Below are 17,990 nucleotides of genomic sequence, written 5' to 3'. Positions count from 1 at the left end.
GAACCTACATTTAACCCCAACCTGTTCCTTAGGCAAAATATTCAGTGCATAAAGAGGAACAAGAAAGTTAATCAAGATGGCCCGGTCATACACAAAAGACTAATCCTGACGATTCACCAAAACAGGCAACTGTTTCCTATGGATTGTGGAAGCGTGGCTGTAAATAGTGCACAACGTATTTTTGAATGGACATTCGCAGCAATTTTACATTAATTTAAATTTAAAATTCCAATTTTCTTCAAGTAACGGTTTACAACAGAATGTGCTATTGTAATTGGTACTAAAGGTTATTACTAACCTTTGTAAAATATATTATTGAAATTTAAATGTTAGGGGTATTTAGGATGAAAAATTACTGTGGCTTGTTGAAAGAGTAATCTGTTGTTTCATGAAGGCATTACCGCGTTGGCTTGTGACACATATCCCCTTCGTATCTGCTTCATTAACCATCAAGAGGAACATGGAAGGGCCACAGTTGGACCTGATTTCCGCTACGGTCATCATCAATAGCGAATAACCCTCTGTACGATCTAACGACCATTTTTATTTATTGACTGTAGGTATTCTCTATGCACCAGTTATACATAGTTATTATGAGCCTGATTTCTGACATCATACCTTGACAAATACGTTATAAAATGACATTATGACTCTCATAAAACAAGTTAGGTTCACACATGTACTGGAGCCAAGTTGCAATCTTACGTGACGTGTGCATCATTACCATCATATATAACCCATAAATTGCTGGCAACGATCCCGCTGAGTACTGGATTGGTGACATATCATGGGTGAACACAACAATGCGCGTGTGCGCCATGCAGTATGAGTGTTTACTGTTTGCACAATTGGGTGACAAAGCCGTTCGCAATAGAGGGTATTACTCGGACAATTGGTCGCTAAATGATGAGCAATAGTTTTCTTTTCCTTATTATAAGGTATGACTTGAATATGATATTTCACATTGACAGAGGGGATACATGCATAAATGTATGTTTATCGGCTCGGTGCCGAAATCTTACACCCTGGATTTCGCGAACATTTCAAATGTTTTCGTCAAATAAATAAGTTTCTTGTAACAAAGGGTGTTTCTAAATAGCGCGGAAGGTATTTTTTTTACATCTACCGCTACGAAACTTACGTTTTTCTGATATTAAAGTTCCTTACGTACGTTGCGTTTATAGGGCTTTTCAGGGATTCCATATTGGATTCATGTCACAGGCGCACGTCTAAACATTTTCTTTTTCTTATGATTGGCTTGTGCAATGGGATAATTTGCGACATTTCTTGGAGGAGTATCTGGATGAGTTTATGTGGTTTGACAGGCATGGAAAACAGCGACGAGACGCGATGAGGAATATCATTCAACATATTGTTGAACGTTATCCTCAGCGTGTGTAAATACGTTACCTTGTGGAACTCGTGCACATTTCTCTTCGCAACTGCGGGCCAGAAATGACTTGTGGGATGGGATAATTTGCAAATTCTTATTTCTATGATGGTACGGACAGGGGAGGGTAGTATTCTGTGGAAAAGGACAACAAAGACTTTTGACATACAACTGACTTCTCTTTTGGACTTTCAAATTAACTTCGGCCCGCAATTCAGCCTGTACTTGAGACAAAGAGGTAAGTTACCTTTTGAGGTTTAATTTTAGCCTTATTTCTTTGGTACCTAAATGTGTCGGAGCGAAAAATAGTATTAGGGGCAGGTGGCTCCGCCCAGTTTCTAACATGCCTTCAAAAGGGACTCTATATAGAAAGGCGGGTAACCGGGTCGGAGGCGGGGCCGCGGTAGCGGTAGGAGGCGGTAGGTTAATTACCCCAGGGGCGGAGCCCGGAATCGGTGGGAAATTTCAACACAGCAACCACCTCGCAACTACAAACGGCTACATCTCAACTTCAAACTGCTGTACAGTCGTAAATACTTATTTCCGCGCTCCAGAATTTTATTATTCACAATTAGCAGGACATACTCTTTATATATAAAAAAAATCCCCTGCGAAATCCAGGGAAAGATTTCGACATGGACCCTGTTTATCTTACTGATATGTAATATAGTTAACTGACCATTAGCTCTAAGTCCAACAGGACATATACTTAGTGACATCATTAAGTGACCTATACTCTCAAGGTCAAGGTACTAAGAAAGAAAATAATCTTACTAAAGTTTTGTAAACCAATCTGTTTCCAAAACCATTCAAAATTGTACGGGATATTAAAATCACAACATATACAAAAGTTGTACCAGCTTTCGACATTAAAATCTTTATAGCAATGTTCAAGAACACAAGTAGACTCTTCCACAAGACACGCTGTAACAGGAATTAAACAGTCATATTTGTAACGGTCGTAGTGGCAGAGACAACAATGTAAAAAATCGTTCTAAAACTAATGAAAGTGGTTGGACATCAATGTCAAAATTCGTTTAAAATTAAAGTGTCCGAGAAAACAATGTAAAATTCTTGCAGAATAACAACAGTGGCTGATGCAACAATGTAAAGATTCTAAAATAATGATAGTGGCACAGACAACGATATAAAACTTCTTCTAAAACTAACTATACTGGCCAAATTAATAATGTAAAAATTACTCTAAAAGGTATTCGAGGGGTTCAAAACAACGAGGAAAAGTTCTTCTAAAAATAATACATGATGTAACGACTGAAATGAATGAAATCAAAATTATATCACTTTTATTTCGCTTTTGTTCAATGTTCTTCACTTATATTTTTCTTTCCACATTAAATTTTAACTGAAACTATTCTTGATAAGCTCTTTGTAGTTGCTCTCGGCTTTGCGAATAAAGCCATTCTTACTTCATTTAGTTTTCTGCTTCTTGAGTCTAATCGTGACTATTAGGACGAATATTGGTTAGATAAAATTGACAACCACAAAAGGAACGCGCATGACCAAGCTGGAATTCGAAACTGGAACCTTCGATGGTGATAATCCTTTTCCCTATTCAAACTGTGTATTGTCACTTTTCCACCTGTATTAAAACGATAGGTATATGCCAATAAAATGTGGAAAAAATGTAAGAAAAAGAAGAAATGTATGAATACTTAATTGAAATTTTGAGTGAATGAATGTGTTTTTCTTTCAGAAATGCCGCTTTATGGGTTCCGTCCGAATGCAGACTCGCACCACGGCAGATCGCGGAACACTAAAAGAGACCTGAGCGATGCTACCAACAGTAGATTCGAGACTGACCTTCTAGCGAGCCTACCATCATCCTCATCAAAGGATTAGCGGTTAAGATACCACTTGATCCCTTTTCAAGCTGCACTGAAGAGTAACTCCAGTACAGTCGAGTCATTCTAACAAAACCCTCTGGCTGGCAGCGTGAGGCTAGCCAGCAAGCCTCCCAACGGTGTAGAGCGCTGGTGTTCGAAACAGCTCGACTCTCTCCCAAGTTGCCAATGCAAAACGAGCAGAGACCTTACGGAAATAACTGCACTCTACTTCTTGCGAAAAAGTGAACGAACAATGAATATGAAACTAAAGTACAGACTTCAAGACTCGAATACGCTGAAGGAATCTTGAATATCACCTGCTTAGAAGGATGAATATGTGCTAGAACGTCCAGGATCAAGAATATTATGGGATATCCATTGTCTAAGGAGACAGATCTGGTCTCCTGTGGAGATTTCAACTCGATATTCAGGTGGCATGAAGTCACCACCTGGAAATAAAGCATAATATGAGACTTCCTCTAAATATCACAGGAAATAGGATCACCTTTCTAGACTACGGACGATATGGAGATAAGACGAGCATGTCTCGTTCTTGATTTCGAAGTGAGTGTCTTGATTTCGTCTCGAATGTCGAAAATTTAAAACGAACTAACAATATAGGTCCTTGCATAGTAAACATCACCATTAGACTCAAGTTACACAAAGCAATTTTCTCACTTACATTACAGTGAATCTCATCTCAATTTTGCAAGATATACTTTGGTCTCGAATTCGACAAGTATCGGTAGGTTTGATCCCGTTCTCATCTGATCGATTTGGTTAATTTTACTTCGCTTTCCTGCCACTTTTGGCTAATCGCGAAGATGGGAATGAGTATGATGAAACTGATGAAAGGACACTCACAAAAAGCACTTATGCCCAGGCCACGATTCGAACCCAAGAACCGTGGCGTGATGTGCTAACCACTCTGCCACGGAGGCTGCGATAGTCCAAACGTGACCGAGACAATTCTCCTCTCTGCACAATACACATTTTCACATGGAATTAATTAATTTAAAACATACCCACATATGAAAGCACAAAACCTCAACATGCTCTCGTTTAGCCAAGTACTTACCAATTTAACCATCTGATGTACTATATTTAGCCCAATGGTAAAGACGGTACGGTACCTACCTGAAACAAATAGAAAAGAACGCTTAAGTGTATGGGAAAATATGTATTAAAACTAAGTTATAAACATATTCACTCTATCATTCTTTCTTAACGCTGTAGTATATGTGAAAATGGATATTAAAACTAAGTTATGAACAAATTTACTCGATGATTCTTGTCTTAGTTATGAAACAATTTGGAGCTGCGTCTTGTGCACCGACGATGTGCTTCGTAGAAACTTTTGAGAAGCTAGAAATCTCAATCTGAAAGTAATGCAATTAATATCTCTTAGTTTCATTGCAATTAAGTATATCTGTCGGTATGCTAAATTCTGCATTTTAAAAAAAAAAAATATTCGAATGCATACATTAATGAGCCAAAAAAGGAAGTTTATAAAGTATGAATCTGTAGAACTTTTCGTGTTCAAAATTTCACTTCTTAATATTTTTAACGTTATGTACCAGTTATTGCAATTTAAGCTAACATCTTTGATCTGTTTGTGCAGGAATTTGCAGCCAGTGAAATATGATTTGGCAATTTCTGAAGTTTCTGATATGGAAACATGTAGCATGTATCGTGGTTGCAGAGACAACACAGTTCAAACTTATTATTCAAGATTTCTGAGGAAATAATTTTACAAAAGCAGGGTTGGTATAGGTCCAGGAATTTTATATAAATTCAATTCCGGTACAGGCGAGGAAATCATTCGAAATGGGTTCTGGACAGTAAAGAACCTTTTTATATGTAAAGTATTTCAGTTCGGTCCAGGAACCTTTCTTCCTGATCAATTTAAATACTGAACCAGATTTCAGGATAAATTTAAATACGGTCCAGGAACTTTTTTTCAGGACCAGTTTAAATACGGTCCAAGTTCCGTATTAAAATGAAACAGATTCCGGTCCTGTTAGGGAACTCAATAGAGCCCATTAGAATTTATGGATTCATGGACATTTAACAACCCTGGACAAAAGGTCTAATGAACATAGCTTGACACGAAGCTCGTGGTTTTCATTGCCTCATTCTGCAGTGTCTCGGAGAAGTCCCCGTACCCCTACATGCATGTATCCCGTTGCGACTATGTTGAAATATGGCGGATATTAGGTCACCTGGGAATGATTTCGTTTTCTTGCTTGGCATCCTTGCTCTGAAGGCAACATGAACGCTCGCGCGAATTCGTATGTCAGTTTTTGAACTATGTTTAGGGAGCTTGATTTTTTTGCAAACGCGATAGCATCGAAAAGTGCTTATTGTTGCAAAAGAAAAATAAGAGTGTTACGTTCCCGGTCTTCTCACTAGAAATAAACTCCTTTGCGGAGAACACAAGACGTTTCAGCCTGCTATACTCCGTCCCAGCTAACTGTGGAGCAGGCAAACCAAAAAGTCTCTGCGCAAATAGTGACGCGAGACGGCTCCACCAATGAACACGTGAGAGGAACGGAATTGCGTGGAGTGGGGAAAAGCGACTGAAATTAACAGCCTTCCCATGAATGCCTACTGCTTCGCTCTGGCCAATAGATTTCCCTCGCTTTCCTGACGCTATGCTTAGCCTTGCTCCACAGTTAGCTGGGACAGGATATATAAGGCCACCTTCGAAGTGGAATGCATAAGGCTTTTCGTAAGAAATATCATAAACTTACACAATCAAGACTCCATAAAACTACCGCTGCTAACCACAATCTGCACTCACAAAATAAAATTCTAGTTCGAGATCATTTTCAAAATCTTGATTGATTACACTAACAAAGTCACACATTATAAATCAACTTACATCAACTATAAAATCAATACATCACCTAGCAACCAAAACTGAAATCTTAAGATTAGTCAACAACCATTAGAAAATATTACAAAATTGCAAACAAGTTATGACGTCATATTATGATACAAGTATTTATTTTTTTAATTAACATATTAAACATTGAATGTGGGGGCGTAACAAGTGACATGTTTTGAACACATTTTTCATGCATTCACAATCGTGAAATAACGCAATTTTGGAATAAAATGCGAATCGGTCCCTTTTCTCACGATTTAAAAAAAAAGCGAACATACCGCGGAGTCATTTGCAAGAGTCTGAATTCATTCCTGGTTAACATTGCGATAAGAAGGAAGTGGAAATTTTAGCAAGGGACGCTCTTCTGACTCGCGTAATCATTGAGTCAAGTTTTCAAGGGCAATGATAAGAGATCGAGTACGACTAGCTTTGTTTAGCTTCGACCTCAAGAATTTAGTCCAGGTAGCTGTAAACAGATAGTTTCGGCAGCAAAATGACGAAAGACGGAAGCAAGTTAATTGGCCTGTTAGACTGCCGAAACTTTTACGAAGGCAAATATTTCATTGGAGATGCTAGAAAATCCAGATGTACGAAGCTGGATTAATGAGGTTGTGGAAGGTAAGTTCATACCTGATTTTTAAAAAGTGTAATCTGTTTGCAACGAAAAAAAGGCGTGTCAACAACAAAGTAACTGCAAACCAAGAATTGGAAGTTGCATTACTGTAGTGTTTGTTGTTGAAAGAATATCATCTCGGAAACCACGTGTAGGGCGTGCTTTTTTCCTGTTTTGCAAATATTGCATTCACATTATAGACAGGAATGGCGACCCAAAAATTACTCTGTCCATCCGAACGAAATCAATAAATATATACACGTTAGGAAAACGTGAATGGTTCAATAAATAATGATATTCTGGCCTTCACGGCATTTACATTTTGCTACTGAAAATTGTCGAAACTAGAAATATTGAAAATTATCACCCCATAACAACTTTTCTGTCCTTTGGCGAAACATTCGTTTACTGGGTAAATGCGAAAGGAATAACCATAGATTTTGAAACAAAAATTGTGATCTAATGAACATTTCCTTATTAGAAACAGCCAATAGGCTTATTAGACTGTACCCAGGGCGTCGGTTTTATGGGAGGCTCAAAATTTTGCAAGGTGTGATCAGGCTTACATCTAGGGGGCTGCAGCCCTGGACCTCTCACTTTAATTTTCTTTTGTAACACTTGGTTTCTTGCTTGTTAAACTGGACTTAAAACATGGATTGAAACAAAGCCAAATTCTTACTAATTAAATATTTTTATTTTATTTTATATTTTTTAACAAGTGTAGGAAAGAGCAGATAAAGCGCTACATCTCATTTGAAATTTAATGAAATAGAAAACCAGAAATTTGTAAAATCAAAGTCGCGAACAAACATACATGCATTCAGTTTGATGTCTAAAACCATACCCGCTCCATTACAACTAGACATTGTATCGAGACGAAATGAGTCAAGACTTGGTATCTTGTTTTGTCTCGTGTGTGATAAGGTCCCATTATCTTGTCGATTGGTAAATGCCCGCCTTATTTTCGCCTCGGTGAAGGCTAATCGGGACTGGACCTAACCTCGAGTTTAAAGTGGAATAGGTAACTAGTGTGCATTGTGGTGCTTCTAAAGCCTGGTCCACACGTAATGTTTTGTCGTCAGACTTGCATGAGGTAAATTTGACAGATAAGGCTGAAGCAAAACAGGCGGCTACACTACTCATGCTATCTGTCATGCTTTTCTTCAGTATCTTTCCAAAAACACCATTGCATAATTTCAGTGTGTAAGGTGAGAATGAAATAAAACTACGCATTGCTCACTGTGGTCTTGAGAGTGGTTACTTAAAGAGGGGTAAATTCTCACATGTCAATTTGCTTCGTGAATTAAGGCAGGAACATGAGGATATGTATAATTAATTACGTATGGATGTGGACATGGGCGTATATATATAGCTCACGTAAGGGGGGGGGAGTTCAACTCTCGGTTCAATTAGGGTTCCTATATTTCATAAATGAAAATCCGGGACACTACTGACCGGTAACTTGTTAGGGAGCGGCGGGGGGGGGGGGCTGGACCCGATAAAGTTGTATGTATGTACAACATAATTGTCGTTTATATTCTTAGCGTCGTCGCCTTATAATCAACGGGTCCCCGGGTTCGTTACCCGGTGGAGGCACAAGTGGTTCGGATCCCACTTTAAACTGTAGGTCCAGTCCCGATTAGCCTTACTGTGCATAAAGTAGACTTAAAACACCAAATCAATCAATCAATCAAAAATCAATCATTTACATCCCACATTGGGTGGGAACTTTAATTGAAAACTGCGGATTGAACAGATAGGCACCGAAGCACTGACTCTTTGCAGTATGCAGGTTACTATACAATGGAACAGAATCGTAACTGAAATTCAGCACTGCTAGCAGACGGCGGCGCCATCGTCAAGTCAAAGATGTTTGCAGTATCGTCTGTATCTCGTTAACTCTTGTATTATGGAGAGGGAATGGTTCAATGTAGAGTTAGATTGTTTTGTAAAATGAGCATTTTAAAATTACGTCCACACATTTAAATATAAAAAAAAAAGTTCAGGATAGTATAGTCTTAATCATTTCTTATTTCCCACCCGATTCTAGGACATTTCTGCTTCCCGAAGAAACTATTCGGAACACCGGGACAAATGATACCATTCCGGGATTGTCCCTGGAAATCCGGGACGTATAGCGTCCCTAGGTATAATCTGGCTATCAAAATCCAATTTTCCACCACATGAAATTAAGTCTATCTACGAACTTCTAACTTTTCTACATAAAATGAGCAGAAATGCTTTTGAAAAAGCTAATCCCAGCTTTTCTTTAAAAAAAGAATTACAATGTTAGAATTAGTCTTTTCCTCCTTGCTACAAAATTGAAAATAACATCATCGGTGTTATTTTAATATTCGTATGTATGCACACTTAACAGTGCAGGGTCCATTAGTCGAGGATCTCCCGTTGAATTGCGAGGACATTATTTCAACCTCCTTAATGTTAAACACATCCTCTCGGGTGTTGAAGATGAAACTGGCAGCGTAGCCAAGATCAGCAACAATTTGTGCATATCGTATCATTCTACAGAATGATGGGGATCAGAACCAGTCACTTCCATAATTAATTGCTGGGTGATGTAACTTATTCATCCTTCATCCTCGATGATGAGAGCATTTGTCATTAACATGACGAGTTAAACGCTTGGCAGTGCGAAAGGCACAACTAAAAGTAAACCCCTAGCAACTAAAACTAACAACTAGAAAATACAATGGTCACTCATTGGGTTTTATGAACCTTTGAACCTGAACCATATACTATATACTACAAAATGGTCCAAAAATGGACAACAGTAAATGTTGATTGAATTGTTGTTTTAAGTCCACTTTATGCACAGAGAGGCTAATCGGGACTGGACCTACAGTTTAAAGTGGGATCCGAACCACTATGTGCCTCCACCGGGTATGGACAACAGTAAAGTTTCTACTATTAGTGTATACGATTTCACAAGTCACCCTACTGAGTATTGATACTTTTCTGTCCATCTTGTGTAAAGCAACTTGAGAACGTTACAGTACAACCCTAGCTATCTTGCACTGCATCTTTTACAACCAAATTAGATTGAGAAGATTGATTGATTTATTTGCATTATTTTACTTCGCCTTTTGTGCCACTTTTGGCTAATTTACGAAGATCGGAATGAGTGAAGACATGATGAAATTAATGAATGGACACCCACAAACGCCCATGCCCATTCCGGGTTTCGAACCCGGGACCCATGATGTGCTAACCACGGGGGCTGCTCCTTTGAGAAGACTCGAGGGTAAAAAGTTATTAATACAAAAATTGCTTTTGGACACTTCTCTCAAATTATCTATCTATTTCACCCCTATATTTCTACCACCCATTTCATCAGCACCATCACAGTCTTCACCAACTATTTTTATTTCTAAATACACACCCACTCAACCCAGAGAGAGTAGAAGTAGTAATAGCTGAAGCTAACCCAGATGCAGTTACAATCTCCAATAGGGACAATGGCCTCCCCGATGGTGCAGTGGTAGCGTCGTCTCCTTGTAATCAAGGGGGGGGCAGGGATCGATACCTGGTGGAGGCACATGACGCAGTTGTTCGGATCTCACTTTAAACCGTAGGTCCAGTCCCGATTAGCCTCACTGTGCATAAAGTGGACTTAAAACACCAACTCTAACTCCAATAGGGACAAGTTTCCCATTCCGATCTAGAGTTTGGAAAATGGTTTTTCGACTTTCGGGATTATCAAACAGTCGGAAAATTCCAAATTATCAAAAAATTAGAACCTGAGTAATACTTAAAACTTGAATGGTACCATATCGGGAACTTCTAATGAAATTAAAATATTTACGCTTTAAGTTCACAAGCAGCTGTTTCGAGCAGAAATTACATGTGGCATTATAGAATTTGCGAAATGTTAAGAGGTTTCCGAGTATTTTCCAGAGAAATTCCGAAACTATCAAGAAATTGCAGATATATGCTTTGCAGTCCCATCTGGTGTGTGGAATTAATATCTTTCCCTTCCTTATCCCGTTCTATGCGCTTGTAATTTATGAGAACAAAATAAGTCTGAAGAAATTTTTACGAACAAGTCTCCGCGCATAGCGGATAGAACAGGAAATCTGGTAATTTTACTGAACCAAAGGGGAGGGGGGGGGTTGAACCCGTTGAACCCCCCCCCCTTAAATACGCCCATGGATGTGGACACCTATTGAAAATTATTAACGCTGGAGCTGCGTTCATGCTGGCGACAAGACCTATAGTAACCCCGGACATTCAAAAACAAGACATTACTCATTCAACATCAACGAGACCCGGCTCAAAATTATGCGAAGTTTGACCGTTTCCCTTGAAACTGAAGCTCCAGCTCATCAGTCTTTCGAGCGGTCGTCAAACCTCTTTCAGTACATGCAATACGTCAAACTTGCCGCCCACACTTAATGTTTTGTTTGATCCGTCTGGCATGACCATTCAAGACTGACGATAGAACATTACGTGGAACAGGCTTAACGGCAATCGAACTCCGGAAACCGTGGTTTCAGGACTACAATGTGAGTCATGAAATATATAAGCAATATGTATAGTGTGTCATCTTACAAACTTCGCCAGCGTCCATCCTGAATATATGGAAACTCATAGCACACACGTTCACAAGTGCCAACGATGGATTAATTTTGTATTTCTGATAAACAAAATATATATGACTTATCTGTAACAGGTGATTTTCGCAAAATAAGTCACATAAGGTATTTTTGTTTCAGGTAAATACTTCGAGTACCATACCAGACAGAGGCGCAACCACGAATTTTTGTCGGGGGGGGGGGGGTAAGAACAAGGATAAACGTACAAATAATAGTAATAATAATAGTGGCATTATTATTATTATTATTAGTATTACTAGTAGTAGTAGTATCAAAGACGTTATTATCCTCATAAATTACGTAAATAGGAGGTAGAAGTCGGTGCTAAAGTAGCCTATTTGTTTGGAACAAACCATTTGAAATATTTTTTTAACACCGTCAATTTCACATTAGCTGTCGACCCCCGTGGCGGAATGGTTAGCACATAGCGCTACGACGCAAGGGTTCCCGGGTTCGAATCCTGGCCTGGGCGTGGATGTTTGTGAGTGTCCATTCATCAATTTCACCATGTCATCACTCATCCCCAACTTCGCAAATTAGCCAAAGTGGCACAAAAGGCAAAGTAAAAGAATGCAAATCAATCAATCAATCAATCACATTAGCTAATAATGGAAAACAAGCACACAAACTGTATTTTTGAATGGCAGAAAATGAATGATGAATGCATTCCGAAGATAATTCTCGTTGTACATACGACATGTATAACTTTCATGTACAAGATATGTTTTACACATATGCAACATGGAGCGACATAAAATAAGAAAATATAAATGCAACATGCTAACACTAAATTCTATACTTATTAAAGTATATTGAATACATATATACAAGACATATTATTGAAATACATCACATTTCAGAAAACAACTAGAGTGCGAGCGAAGCGAGCAAGAAAATTTTTGCAATTGAAAACAATATTGATTTAATTGGGCGCAAATAATTTCACTGGACGCAATGGCATTCTGTGTTTTACTACTTTTTTTCATTTAGATATGGCCGACTCCCGCCGACCCATAGCTACAGCTCTGAACTTGACGAAACTGAGAAAAGCAGGTAATGCGTGCGAAACGAGCAAGAAAGTTTTACGAAATGTATTATTATTTGCATAAAATTTAAAAACGATGGGGGTAATTGCTCCTCTTTGCCCCACCCTGCAGGTGTCATTTTCTGTCAATGTTGGCCCTCCCTTGCCCCCTCTAGAACTGACTGTCGTCGAAGTTTGGGGGGCGGGGGGGCAATGCCCCCACAATTTATTCATACCTGTTTTCTAACACTTTTACTTAACTGAGTTATCATAATTATCGCAAATGTCTGGAAAGGTCAAAATGCCAAAAGTCAAGAAACAAAAATTGCTGCCATTTTTAAAAGTAATCAAGTTTTAGAAAGAAAACCCTACCCTTTGAACTACCCCTGCATGGGTGTTATAATAGGAAAAATATTATAATTTTAAAAAAAATGGTCAAGCAAAGAATTGTAATTTTTTTTGATCATTTGGTATGGATTGACCCATACATGGTTATATACAAGTTGTATATTCTCACGTGATGACTCACCCCAAAGAAAGTATCTTGGGATCATTTCGCTTGAAATTCTTTAATGGGAACAAGAATCTAGTAACACCTTGCACCTTGCTTTTCTTTCCTCCGAACCTTTGCTAAGTGTAAATTTCTCCGTCGTATACTGACTTTAGCTTTCCCCCCTTTTTTTTTTTTAGTTTTGAATGGTACCCTCTTATATGACGCCCTAGGTTTCTGCCGAACTAGCTTGTCCTTCGATACGGGCCTGGTATTGTGCTTTAATCCAGTCCCTGTAATAGAGTCCCGTAAAAATTTTATTTATGATTTGTCTATCCAATGAAACCTAGTAGAATACATGTAGGAGAGTCAGAAAAACTTGGGTAGACATCACCATATTCTGGACCGGGTGTTTTAGACGCCATTTTCCAAAATGGCCGACAGCGACAATATTTTGCTTTTATTTCCGCTCCTGAAATCGTTAAAGTCATAATTTTGGTGTCTAAATATATGTTTTGAAGGGTGAGGAATCGAATAAAATGGTTCGTGAAGTTATTTATTTCAGAAAATCTGTATTTTTGTTGTTTTTTTGGAAAAAAATGTGGACTATATTACAGGGAAAAGAGTATAATTTTGGTTTCATTTATTACACAATTAAACACGAGGACTACTTAACTGTATGTTTAGGGTGATAAAGCTGTCACAACTGAATTATATAATTCAAAATTCTAATAATAGTTTCGTTATTTATAGGTTAACTATCATTAATTAAAAATTGATGAGCAAAAACGGATACCGGTAGGAACTAAATTGACAGATATTCAACAGGAAGAAGAAGATATATTGTTTGATGTGCAGAAGTGCATTATTTGTCAGACTGTGGACAGTAATAAGACAGTTACCAGAGTTAATGGCAGAAAAATAATTCGTGAAGCAGGCGACATAAGAGATGACATAGTGGCGAAAAGACTGGAAAGTGTGGCGGCTGAAGAAGTGTTTATGTACCATGGGACAAACCAGTGCTATAAAACGTATACTTTTAAAAAAATATAAAATAGTGGCCGAATGATCGGAACCTTCCATTGCACAAAGGTCGTCCTGCACATTATTGGAAAATAACTGTGTGGTGTTAGAACTGCAGAACCAGTAATGAATGGAAGTCATTATGTCAGATGGCTCAAGGGATTACTGATTCTTGAAGAAGCGATATTGAAGATTAAATGGTCAGCGTTTTGGAAATGTAACCCCAAAGAAAAATATGCTATTACCATTCAACAAGTCCAGAAATTGAAAATAAGTATTTCAACTAAGAATGGGAAAACAAGCCCAACAGAGTTTAATGAACTTTTAGCAACCTTAGCAGTTTTGTAGAATGACTTTCAGAAATTTTCCATTGATTGTGCCACTAAATCCGAAATGTGCCGATACTGGGATACATTCCTTTACCTGGTAAACTTGTTGAAATTTTCCATAGCGTTTGACAGAGATGGCGATTGGAATAGCCACCTTCAAGCTATTCAGAACCTTCTACCTGTATTCTGTGAATTTGACGGTATTAACTATTTAAGATATGCATCATGGTATATGGGAAAAAATGTGATGATTAGAGGAACAGCATCCTGAAGTGTATCAGAAATTTCAAAGGCCATTTTGTAGTGAGGCAAACCAATCGATCATTTAGTGCTGTGTCACCGGTCATGAAATTGGAACAAACTATCCAACGATCTCGAAAGAGCTCTAAAGGAATAATTGAACAAACAAAGCAACAAATGTATGTCACTGAATGGGAGTTGGTATATCACGAGGTACTAGGAATAAGCAACTGTTTCCGAGAAATACTTGGTGCTGATGATACCAGTTTCAGTGAGATAACTCTTCATCATGAATTATCAGAAAATTTGAGTTCCAAGATGTTAATGTTTGTGAATGCAGTATTTAAATTTATGAACAGTAGAGGCAATCCATATGAAACATCCAGCCAGACTCAACTTCATAATTTTATCAGTAAACAATGTGTACCTAGAGAGGATGCTATCCACCTGATGAAAGTGAGAGAGCATGGAGAGGAGAGTTATAAACTATTCAGAAGTGAACGTTTCGTTAAGAAAACTACAGAACTTTCTGGTGTCATCACGAAGGTAAAACTCCCAACAATGATGGATGAAACAGTAGTGCCTACTCCGAAATCGAAGAAAACACTTGCCTCCCAAAATAATAATAATGTTGCTAAAGCTGATAGAAGTATACACATAGCTAAAGCACGAGGAGAAACAATGAAAGATATTTTGAAATATGATCTGCTGCCAACTAATATGTTATTAGATGATAATGGATATACAACCAAACCTGTAAAGTATCTACTGTTGTCTGAACTGGAGAAAAAACCCAGATCCAACTGATTACTGTTTTCCAGAACGTGAAGTCATGAATACTGCTGTCGTAGTTGATTTTATGTCACAAGTTCGCCAACTCAGAACTAAGTGTATGGGAACTTTTAAAAGTATATTTAATAAAGTCTGGACTAATGCAACTCAATACTACGGAACTAAACGAGTGGGTTTTGTATTTGATAGCTACATCGAGCAGTCACTAAAAGAAGGTGAAAGAGAAAGACGGAGCCTGCTGATACAATTGAAATGATGACAATCGAATGGGACACTCTAATTCCTATACAAATGGACAAATTCTTGTCTTCAAGTAAAAACAACAGTTGCTTTAATTGTCCGCTGCAACCGGTTTTATTGAACATGCAAAAATGACTAACTTCACTACAGTGAAAAGTGGAACATCACAGGAGACAACGATACCAGAGATGCCTTCATAGTTATGAACAAAGAACTTCAAACTTTCTCTGACCTTCAGATCTTTCTAGAAGAAGCAGTTTCCAGAATGATACTCCATATATTCCATGCTGTTCAGTCAGGCATAACATGCCTCATAGTATTATCTAATGACACTGATGTAGTTGTTCTCGTCCTTCGATATCTGTTTGAACTATTCACGAAAGGATTGAAGAAATGTGGATTAAAGTGGGAGTGGGTGACAAAGTGCGTTATGTGCCTCTACACACGCTGGGTAGATAACTGGGAGATACTCTTTGCAGAACTTTAATTAAGGCACATATTGTTACAGGTAGTGATGTTACAAGCAAGATAGGAACAAAGCCATCTTCACTGAAAGCATCACCAGAAACATTACTAATTGGATTTGCAGAAGAAAATAGTCTGTCTGAAGAAGCACTTGATAAAGCAGAGGAATATCTTGTTCAAGTTTTACATCCGTGCTCAAAGTATAAGACATTTGATGAGCATCGTTATTCATAACACAAACAGAAGCACATATCTGAGCTACCACCTCATCTTTCTCCATAAGAAATGGACATTTGAGAATTTTTTTTTTGTTCTGCAGGAATGCTTAAAACTTTCACGAAGCTACTTTCCTGATGGAACCCTGCAACCAACCGATTATGGATGATGCAAATGGCGTACTAAAGCCTGATATCTGCCTTCATGAAATGCCTTCTGAGCTACTAATAGTGTACTTGTAAGGAATGTGTTACTATGTAGTAGATGTAAATGTCGTATGAAATAATTACCATGCACCGAGTATTGCAAATGCGGCGAAGAATGTAAAAGATAGTGCGGGAGAAAAATAAGAAATTATCATATTATTATGCAGATTGTTGCAATAACTTGTAAAAAACATTTAAGTTCAGAGTTTTCATAATTACCATGTGTGCTTTATTGGAATATATGTTTTTTAATGTGTGCTTTATTTCATTATATTTTTTTAAAAAAAATCCTTTATATTGTGTAAATGTAACTTTCCAAATAATTGTAGTCAGTATGTGTTTATATAATCCTTTATAGATAAAAAGAACAGATTTTCTGAAATAAATATCAATCGGACAACTTCAGGAACCATTTCATTCGATTCCTCACCCTTCAAAACATATATTTAGACACCAAAATTATGACAAACGGTTTCAGGAGCGGAAATAAAAGCAAAATATTGTCGCTGTCGGCCATTTTGGAAAATGGCGTCTAAAACACCCGGTCCAGAATATGGTGATGTCTACCCAAGTTTTTCTGACTCTCCTACATGTATTCTACTAGGTTCCATTGGATAGACAAATCATAAATAAAATTTTTACGGGACTCTATTACAGGGACAGGAGTACTTATGCGCCACAGAGCGTGGAGCTTGATGTTCGAACTGACGCCTGGTGGCAAAAGTGGTAACTGTAATACTCGGCAGCCTTTCGATTCACACGATTTCCACGGTACAGGAGTGAGGCTGCATAGAGGAGGGTTTGCAGACTTAGACACGGTTTAACACACTTGTCATAACGGGACACAAGCTGCTACAGACCCTCCTTGAAATCTTCTCATGGACGATGAATGATGATTAGTTAACTCAAAGAACCGTCAGCCACAACGGAGAATCCATACTAAAGCCAGGAATCGAAACCGGCACCTTCGCTAGCGAGATCGATATGGGACACCAAGGCGAGGAAACGTTTCAAAACAAGTTTACTATTTTGTAAATAATTCTCATTGACCTGTTAGTTCAAGAATCCAACACCAATGCATTATTGATTGATTTGGTTTAAGTATATCGCTTTGCCTTCTGTCCCTCTTGTCCAATCGCGAAGACGAAGATGAATGATGAAACAGATGAAGGAACACACCAAAAAAACTACGTCCAGGCTGAAAATTCGAACCCAGAACCCCTTGCGTCCTAGGGCGCTGTCATCAGTCAGCCACGGAGGCCTGCCCAATGATTTATAAACCAGGCGCGTGTTCCACTTAGCATATCAACAATACTGCATATCGTAGTTAGGTACCGAACTCAATTCCAACTTGTTGCGCTTATGAATCCGAACTGTTCAATTATCCTGGTTCGTTTATCATATTCTTTCTATCATTCAAAATCTCCATAACTGCATTGGGTAAGTGATAAAGTGAAGTTACGGGACCCGAAACTTGACAGAAAGTAATGAATGCGATGCAAAACTACAGGGTGTATCGCAGTGATGTATTTTCATGGAATTTGATATGGACGATACAAAATAGGCCTAGGGGACACCTTTTGGAGTATGTCACGGGACGGCCACCATCTTGGTT

General features: G+C 38.3%; 2 protein-coding genes across 3 annotated transcripts in view; one reads left to right on the top strand and one right to left on the bottom strand.

Moving 5' to 3' along the window:
• The window catches only part of LOC145985772 (alpha-tocopherol transfer protein-like), a 37,000-nt gene extending 32,537 nt beyond the window's left edge, over nucleotides 1-4,463 (top strand). The window contains exon 8 of the mRNA XM_083119851.1: nucleotides 3,105-4,463. Coding sequence (XP_082975977.1) covers nucleotides 3,105-3,250 — 146 coding nt within the window. The 3' untranslated portion in view covers nucleotides 3,251-4,463. The remainder of the gene's footprint in view (nucleotides 1-3,104) is intronic.
• Nucleotides 1-17,990, bottom strand: part of Sema2a (Semaphorin 2a) — a 1,542,453-nt gene that overhangs the window by 1,300,692 nt on the left and 223,771 nt on the right. The window lies entirely within an intron of this gene.

Source organism: Lepisma saccharinum, chromosome 3 (assembly GCF_977018435.1).
Source record: "Lepisma saccharinum chromosome 3, izLepSacc3.1, whole genome shotgun sequence".
Lineage (NCBI taxonomy): Eukaryota > Metazoa > Arthropoda > Insecta > Zygentoma > Lepismatidae > Lepisma > Lepisma saccharinum.
The sequence above is the reverse complement of the archived record's forward strand: the minus strand, read 5'-3'. Positions and strand labels throughout refer to the sequence as shown.